Source organism: Camelina sativa, chromosome 13, assembly GCF_000633955.1.
Source record: "Camelina sativa cultivar DH55 chromosome 13, Cs, whole genome shotgun sequence".
Taxonomy (NCBI): Eukaryota; Viridiplantae; Streptophyta; class Magnoliopsida; order Brassicales; family Brassicaceae; genus Camelina; species Camelina sativa.
Genome location: NC_025697.1, coordinates 23,661,426 through 23,669,297, shown reverse-complemented (window position 1 = coordinate 23,669,297; position 7,872 = coordinate 23,661,426). Strand labels below are relative to the sequence as shown.

Sequence of the window (7,872 nt, the reverse complement as noted above, 5' to 3'; positions counted from 1 at the left end):
GTCTGTTTTATGCAGGCCCTTGATCTGATTAGAGACAGGAATCTTCAGACACTAACAGATTCTTGCCTAGATGGGCAATTCTCTGACAGCGATGGCACAGAGCTAGTACGCCTGGCGTCTCGTTGTCTTCAATACGAAGCTCGTGAGCGGCCAAACACGAAATCATTGGTGACTGCCTTGACGCCTCTTCAGAAGGAAACAGAGGTTCCAATTTTATTTTCTTAGCCATCAGAATAATCAAGCCCGAGTTTCTGTTTGTTTACTCAAGATAAATGTTTCCCTGTATTAAAAACTGCAGGTCCCGTCTCATGTTCTAATGGGTCTACCGCACAGTGGTTCAGTCTCTCCTCTGTCCCCTCTTGGTGAGGCTTGTTCAAGAAGGGACCTGACTGCTATGCTTGAGATCTTGGATAAACTTGGATACAAAGACGACGAGGGTGTCACCAATGAGGTATCTTTTGGGACTAACTTGGGAAAAAGAATGGTTTCATAAGCTAATAGTGTTGGGTGATAACTAGAGGTTTGTATTGATATAATGCATGTGGTCACTTATTGGTGTTGCGTTACGATGTTTTGGCAATGCAGCTCTCGTTTCAAATGTGGACAGACCAGATGCAAGAGTCTTTGAACTCGAAGAAGGGTGATATGGCTTTCAGGCAAAAAGACTTTAGAGAGGCTATTGAGTGTTACACGCAGGTCAGTTTTTTTTGCACTTAAAAATGAAGTATACGAACACACAGAGGATGAACCTGATTCCTTTCTTGAAACTTTGACAGTTTATTGATGGCGGAATGATCTCTCCAACAGTGTGTGCTCGCCGTAGTCTGTGTTACCTGATGAGTGACATGCCGAAAGAAGCTTTAGATGATGCAACTCAGGCTCAAGTGATCTCTCCCGTGTGGCACATCGCGTCATATCTGCAGTCTGCTTCCCTTGCTTTCCTGGGGATGGAGAAGGAGTCTCAAATCGCACTCAAAGAGGGATCGAACCTTGAAGCAAAGAGGAATTCAGGTTCTCGAGTGAAGTAACATATATAGTGTGTTTAAAGAAGAATCATCTTTTGGGAAAGATGAAAGAACATCTTACCTAGTAAAAAAGGGGTTTGAATCTTTTGAGCACAAATGATGGGGAAAACACGCAAGAGGGATGCCAAATGAGACCCTCTTCTTCTGAAGAGATGATTGGGGTTGTTTGAGGTTGTTTTGCTCTTCTTGTGCCTCTTTTTACGGGCATTGAATTGAAGGAGGCACTTCCTTTATTGGCTTTGAAATCCATTTTTCTGAAGAAACTTTATGTACTAGATAAAACCTTTATTGGAGAAACCATAAAGAGATTTTATGTCTTTTGAATCCATAGGTCACACACTCATCAATCCCCATGTATGGATGGACTCTCGCTTAGAAAAGAGACATTCCACAGCGAAAGGTGTTTACCAAAAGTTTGTTGTACTTGCTTGGCCCTTATCCATAATGATTTAAAAGGTCAAATAAAAAGATAGTAGACTTTTTGACTCTTCAGACTACGTCATTTTAGAAAAATCTTCTACGATAGTGAAATGTTAGAGGGAGGTATTGAATTTGGTATTTTAGAAGATTTTGGAGTATTCTTAAAATTACTAGTTATTCAATTGATGATTTTTAAAAATTTATTGAAATCCTATGTTATTCAACTTAAGATTTAAGTAGAATCATATAAAATAATTCACAATCTCTTGTTATTCAATCAATGATTTATAAATTTCACTTAAAATCCATTGTTATTCAAAATATCATAAACTTTTTAAAATTGCTACTTTGAATGATTCTGAAAGACAATTGTTTTTTTTTTAGTCATCAAATGTGACCCAGAGAATAACACCTTTTGAGATGAAAATTTGAAAAATTTCAAAGATCTTCTTCCTCTTCCCTTTTTTTATAAGATTTCTTCTAAAGGTGCTGTTAATCCACCCGCTGCACCACTAAACACAGTACACAATAATCAACAAACATACGCACCCAAATCTTCTTTTTCTCTTATCCTTGTGATGATCATCAAACACGTATGTGCAGTTTTTTTGGTTGGCTATGTTTTTAGTGCATGTGATGATCATATATATATGATTTTTTGTAAGTTGGACAAACGATAAGATTACCTACGTACGTGGCCGAGTTTATACATCTCATCTCACTCCGATCTCATTTTTTTGTGTGCTTCATCATCTTTAAACGATTGATTTCCGTGTTAGATATATGTTTTCAGTAGCTGTGATTCGTTTCATCTTTTAAATTAACAAAAACAATGGGTTGACCCCGAAGGCCGATGGAGAACGCTCTGATAATAATCGGGCCATGAGAGACGTCATCATGTGAATTTTGTCCTGAGAACAAGGATGACTTGAGAGATCATTGGAAACAAATTTTCTTTTCTTATGTTGTAAAATATTCTAAAATCTCATAAAATTTATTAGTAAAATCTCACCGAATCACAATTCTTTTTTTTATATATATAGAAAAACTCTAAAAACTATTCAAATCTTCTAAACTCTCACTCAAATCTTTCAAAATTCTAAAATATTAAAATCCCACCAAATCCTCTAAAATACAAGTTCAATACCCCTCTTAAATTTTCTTTGCTTTTTGGCAATGTTGTCCACGGTTTTGTCAGATTTGAAGGCTGGTTTTTTTTTGCCATTTGTTGTATAATAATACGTTCTCACATAATCTGAAAACTTAAATCTACGGACCAACATTGATCATCTGCAGTAATATTAATGGGATTTTTAAAATATAATGTATGGTTTTTATTTTGATTGCTAGTAAGACATTTTATTGTTTTCTCGTAACAAATCTATATTAACATTTTTGAAGTATATTTTGTGTTATGCCCTTTTAGTTTTTCTTAATTACTTTGTTTTATTTACAACATTAACCCCTATCAATTTTCTATAATAACATTTCGTAGAAACTCAATTAATGGAACTATTTAAAACGATCTAATTTGATACGTTCATTGCCATAAATATCTTAATAACATCTATTAACCCCTACAGATTTTCCTAAAATAACATTTGTAGAAAGTCAATTAATAGATCTATTTAAACCAACCTAATTTTAAACGTTTATTGCCATACAAAGGTTGAAAAGATATATACATTCCGTTTGTTCCTAAAACAACTCTAAGCATTAAATGATTAATCCCATAAAAATCTCAAAATCCATTTTAATAGATGTTTGTGACTGTAGGACCTATTCCGTTTCAATGACACAACATCATTTGAGTAACAAATTTAACCTGCGGTGTATTGCGGGTTAAATAACCAAATATTATCTTGCGGTGTATTGCGGGTTAAATAAGAGTGGGATTGGTGACATTTTTAGATGTGTACCAGGTGATAAATATATTACTAGACTATACATATACCACACGGTTAAAATCTTGAAAACACTACAAAAATCTATACTTTGAATACTTATATCAAATACCTGTAAAATTTTATGTTTTTAAAATTAATAAAATAATAATAAAATAACAAATAAATACAATATAAATTTTAAAATTAAAAATATTGTCCCGTGGTGTACCGTGGGTTAAATCCTAGTAATAAAAACATTTTTGTTTGCTCTAGCCTTTACCTAGGAATATATTAGCTATATATTTATTACAAGACTTGACATGGATCGATGTAGTTTTTATTTTGGTAAGTTTAGCCTATGATAAAAAAGAAAAGGTACTGCTAACCGAGTTTCACTCAAAATCATAGTAGTATAAAAACACAAAAGTTATTTTTTTTTTCTTTCGGAAACCATAATTGAATTATTCGATAGGAAACTTTTTGGTTTAATGATTGGTATTACTGCAGTAAAACTTTTAGAAATTCTGCGATTCGTGTGTCATAGTTTCAAGTTGTTGGATTCTAATATCTCTCTATACGTGCATTGTATACAGACAGATTCGTCCACTGAAATAAATACCATGATTTAGATATTAGTCATCTGTTGGTTTTGATGAGTATCTTTAGGTAATTTTTACTGATCACCAGTCGCTAGGATTTAGTGTTTGGGTTGAGCTGAAGACAGGAACTAGAGTTCCGTTATGATTCTTTTCGCTGGCAGGCAGTGATCAATTGTCCTGAAAACAGGACAGCTACTGCAAAAGGTTAATCTCATAGTCATAGAAGACTTTGCTGGTTACACCATTATCCCTTCCTTCAAAGACTTCTAATTCTATCTTGTGAATCCCAAGATAGGTAACTGCATGCTTATCCACTAGACATCTTATTAACTTGCGTCCACACTGTAATGCAAAAATAATTAGGCAGAACTACTCAATGTGGATACTGCTTGAGAGAATGAGGTTTACGTTGGATGCCTCGTAATAATTCGGTTATTGTATGTAGCTTCTAATACTCAACCAAGCTTCTGTTCTTCACCATATTGAAGTTGCTTGCATAATCAGCTATGGAACTTCCGCGAGGTACTTTCTAGCACTTTTTATCTATATAACATTGGAGAGAATCAATCAACATCCAGTTATGCTCCAACTTCCCTAGTTTTTGCGCATAATCAACATATGTTTTCTGCTCATCAGATTTTTCGTTTGGTAAGTGTGATCCTTCTTGTTGGTGGTAGACAAGGAGAAGTGGGAGCTCGAATGCTGCATTGTAGAATACTTTGGGCAAACAATTTTTTGAAGAAGTTTGAGTCTGTTGTGAGTGAGATCCACGATGGTGGTTACTTACGGTGGTTAATTTCGATGACTACATGAAGTGAGTGGTTTATAAGTTTCATCGAGACGGAAGTGAAAACATTATTAAAAGACAGCTATCGACTTCGACAAAAATCTTAAGTCAAAGTGAAAACAAATCTCCTGCAAAAAGTAAAAAGAAATCAAGTGATAACAAAACATCTGTAGAGTTGTTTTGTCACAGAAAATCCAATTTGGGTATGAACATAAAACTGAATCTTATTAGAAAACAAGCTTGCGATATTACGGCAAGGGAAATGATCTTGATGGATTACAAACATATAATAATGATACACCAAACATATAAGGGGGTCAGATTTGTGAAACAACAAAAAAATGAAAGTGAAGGTGGCCAAAAAAAAAAGAGAGAAAGGAGAGAGCAAACAGAGAGAGAGAGAGAGAAGCCAGTCAGAAGAAGCTCCATGAACCCCCCCAGTTATTTCACATCTCCTAGGGTCCCGGCATGCAGATTTCCAGACATTCCTCCAGCCACAAAGCTTGGAAGCAGAAGTGGTTCAAAATTGATGTACACACTTGCAGTAAATAGATGGAGAGATAGAAAGCTGGATTTGGACACACTATAAATGATCCTAAGAGCTACTTCCCGTTCCCTGGCAATGCGCTGGAATTAGACGCTGTCGCAGCTCTGTTGATGCACCCGCAAGTTCTGAACATTCAAATGCATGGCAACAAAATCAATGAGACCCAATCCATCAAAAAATTATTTTTTTTCTGCTGCAATTTCTACCCTTCACAATATGATTGTGATTCTCAACAAAGCTGGCTAATAGCTACTTCACAATTTTTTGTCTAGAAAAAATATAATTCATGGGCTGACCTTGGGCAGTGAAGTTAAACAATGGAGGCAGAGCTCTTCCATTTGGCAGTGAAAGATTCGGGTCCCGTAAGTCATCAAAGAAGGGGTGTGCACAAGCTTCCAACTAACCAAAAGGAAAAAGGGTTTTGAACTTAGAAAATTCTAAATCAGCCTTATATAGTTTTGTGGTGTCTAATAGGATTTAGTCTTACAGCAGTGCACCGAAGGTTTGGCGAATACTGGAGGAGTCTTGAGACGAGGTCTACTGCTTCAGGTGGCATTCGCTTGTGGAAAATCTGAAGAGGAGTTATGTGCTACATTAGATTTCATTTGAACATGCACATGCACCAAAGCGGCACCTGCGGTTATTTTCACAAACCTTGTGCCACGGATGAGCTTTGATTTGAGGAAACTTGAACTCTGTGTAATTGGGATTCATACACCGTATTTCTTCTCTTGTAGGCGTCCCAAGAATCTGGTAGATGTACACTTGAGTAAGATAGTACACATGAAATAGAGAAAAGAGATGAAAGAAAACGAGGGATGATCATAAGTACCTTAATTATCTCCACCAGCTGATCAATGCCACTTTCCCCGGGAAACAGTGGCTACAGGTAGAATACCAACAGTTCAAATCAGATTAAATGTGATTTTGAAGTTAGGATGCAACTAATAAATTAAAAACCAGTTCACCATAATCTAAACTTTAAAATATACAAGTCTCACTTGGCCTAGTAAAAGTTCTGCCATAACACAACCGCCGGACCACATGTCAATGGCATTGGTATACTCTGTCGCCCCAAATATAAGTTCTGGGGCCCTGTAGTACCGGGAGCATATATAGGATATGTTCGGTTCACCTGGCACCTAAAGACACACAATAGTATTAGCAATCATTGTTGAAAAGACAACCCATCAACCAGAACACTTCAAAAAATAAAATGAACATACCAACATCTTTGCGCTTCCAAAATCGCAAATTTTTAGTTGATGAGTTTGGGGATTGACCTATGAAAGCCACATCATAAGAGAATCAATGTAATATTCATATATACGGCTTAACAACCTTTTAAGCAGAAAGAATTTACACTATACCAGTAGATTTTGTGGCTTGATGTCACGGTGACACACCCCAACTACGCGATGTAAGTAGTTCAGCGCACGGCAAATCTGATATGTAATAGAAAGGACAAAATCAACATAAGCAAAATTATAAATTTCAATGTATCTGAAGCTTTATGCTTGCTATACACAGATTACTAGGAACGATTAAGTGGAGAGCTTAAAGAACTCACCTGATAAGTGTAGAGCTGAACAAAGATAATTGGCATATGCTGATTTATTTTGGTATAGTGCTTTGATGCTCTGTAGACAGTTTCAGGAACATACTCAAGGACAAGGTTGAGATACAGCTCATCCTTGTCAGTTGTTGAAAAGAAAGAATGCCTCAGTCGCACAACGTTGGGATGGTCTTGCAAGCGCATTATCTGAAGTTCTCTGTTCTTGTATCTTTTATCCTGCAGAACCTTCTTAATTGCAACTTGTTCACCCGTTTCCAAACACTTGGCCTAAACCCAAAAATTCAGACAGGAAGTCAAAAATTCCGGACACGACAAAAAAGTTAAGGATTAGTTTTGTTCCTGCTATAAAAGATATCCAACTACCTGGAACACTACTCCGAATGAGCCGGTTCCAACCACTCGCTGGGCCATGTATGAGATTGTCTGTAATAACAAGTAATAAAGGGTAAAAAAAAGTAAAGATACACCCAACTAACTGTGAAGAGGAGAAGAGAAGTGAATAGAGAAAGCATCTTTTCATAGAAGAAATGATTAATAGCTTTTCACAAACACAAAATGGCAAATCAGCAAAAAAAAAACCTGCTTAGGCTTTCCATCTCTACCCCCAACAGTCGTTGTAATAACTTGTCCCGTTTCAGTCCCACTGCCGTTTACAATAGTTGTCTCCATCTCCTGCAAGCCCCCAATGGGAGATGTGAGCAAAATGATGGCTAATAGAGAGGTAGGGGATGATATTGAAAAAAACTGGCAAAGCAACTCACCTTGTCGTCGCGGTAGGCATTTCGGTCATCTCGAATCCTCATATCGGTCATAACTTCAGGGAGCTGATGATGATGATGATGATCATCGACGGGTTTATCTGAGAGAGGATGGCCATTTGAGGTTCCAGCAACACTTTCTAGTGGGAAAATGTCAGGTTTGATATCAGAAGAAGAAGAAGAACTAGTTTGGTCAACCTGCATTGGATCAGCACACAAGTTGTCGTTCTCTTGATCAAGCTTGGCTCTCTTCATCCCATAGTCCCCACCCTTC

The 7,872-nt window shown here is 36.6% G+C and overlaps 2 protein-coding genes across 2 annotated transcripts in view; one reads left to right on the top strand and one right to left on the bottom strand.

The window, feature by feature from the left end:
* Nucleotides 10-1,353, top strand: LOC104738562 (probable serine/threonine-protein kinase At5g41260). Its single transcript, XM_019235040.1, has 4 exons — nucleotides 10-204; nucleotides 299-451; nucleotides 586-696; nucleotides 777-1,353. The coding sequence occupies exons 1-4, from the start codon at nucleotides 10-12 to the stop codon at nucleotides 1,026-1,028; spliced, it is 711 nt and encodes a 236-aa protein (XP_019090585.1). The 3' UTR covers nucleotides 1,029-1,353.
* The window catches only part of LOC104737708 (shaggy-related protein kinase theta), a 4,777-nt gene continuing 1,826 nt past the window's right edge, over nucleotides 4,922-7,872 (bottom strand). Inside the window, exons 2-13 of the mRNA XM_010457949.2 lie at nucleotides 7,602-7,868; nucleotides 7,420-7,512; nucleotides 7,204-7,263; nucleotides 6,835-7,107; nucleotides 6,635-6,709; nucleotides 6,491-6,547; nucleotides 6,266-6,406; nucleotides 6,097-6,147; nucleotides 5,919-6,014; nucleotides 5,752-5,835; nucleotides 5,561-5,663; nucleotides 4,922-5,389 (exon numbers count right to left, since the gene is read on the bottom strand). Of these exons, the coding sequence (XP_010456251.1) occupies nucleotides 5,313-5,389; nucleotides 5,561-5,663; nucleotides 5,752-5,835; nucleotides 5,919-6,014; nucleotides 6,097-6,147; nucleotides 6,266-6,406; nucleotides 6,491-6,547; nucleotides 6,635-6,709; nucleotides 6,835-7,107; nucleotides 7,204-7,263; nucleotides 7,420-7,512; nucleotides 7,602-7,868 (1,377 nt within the window). The 3' untranslated portion in view covers nucleotides 4,922-5,312. The remainder of the gene's footprint in view (nucleotides 5,390-5,560; nucleotides 5,664-5,751; nucleotides 5,836-5,918; nucleotides 6,015-6,096; nucleotides 6,148-6,265; nucleotides 6,407-6,490; nucleotides 6,548-6,634; nucleotides 6,710-6,834; nucleotides 7,108-7,203; nucleotides 7,264-7,419; nucleotides 7,513-7,601; nucleotides 7,869-7,872) is intronic.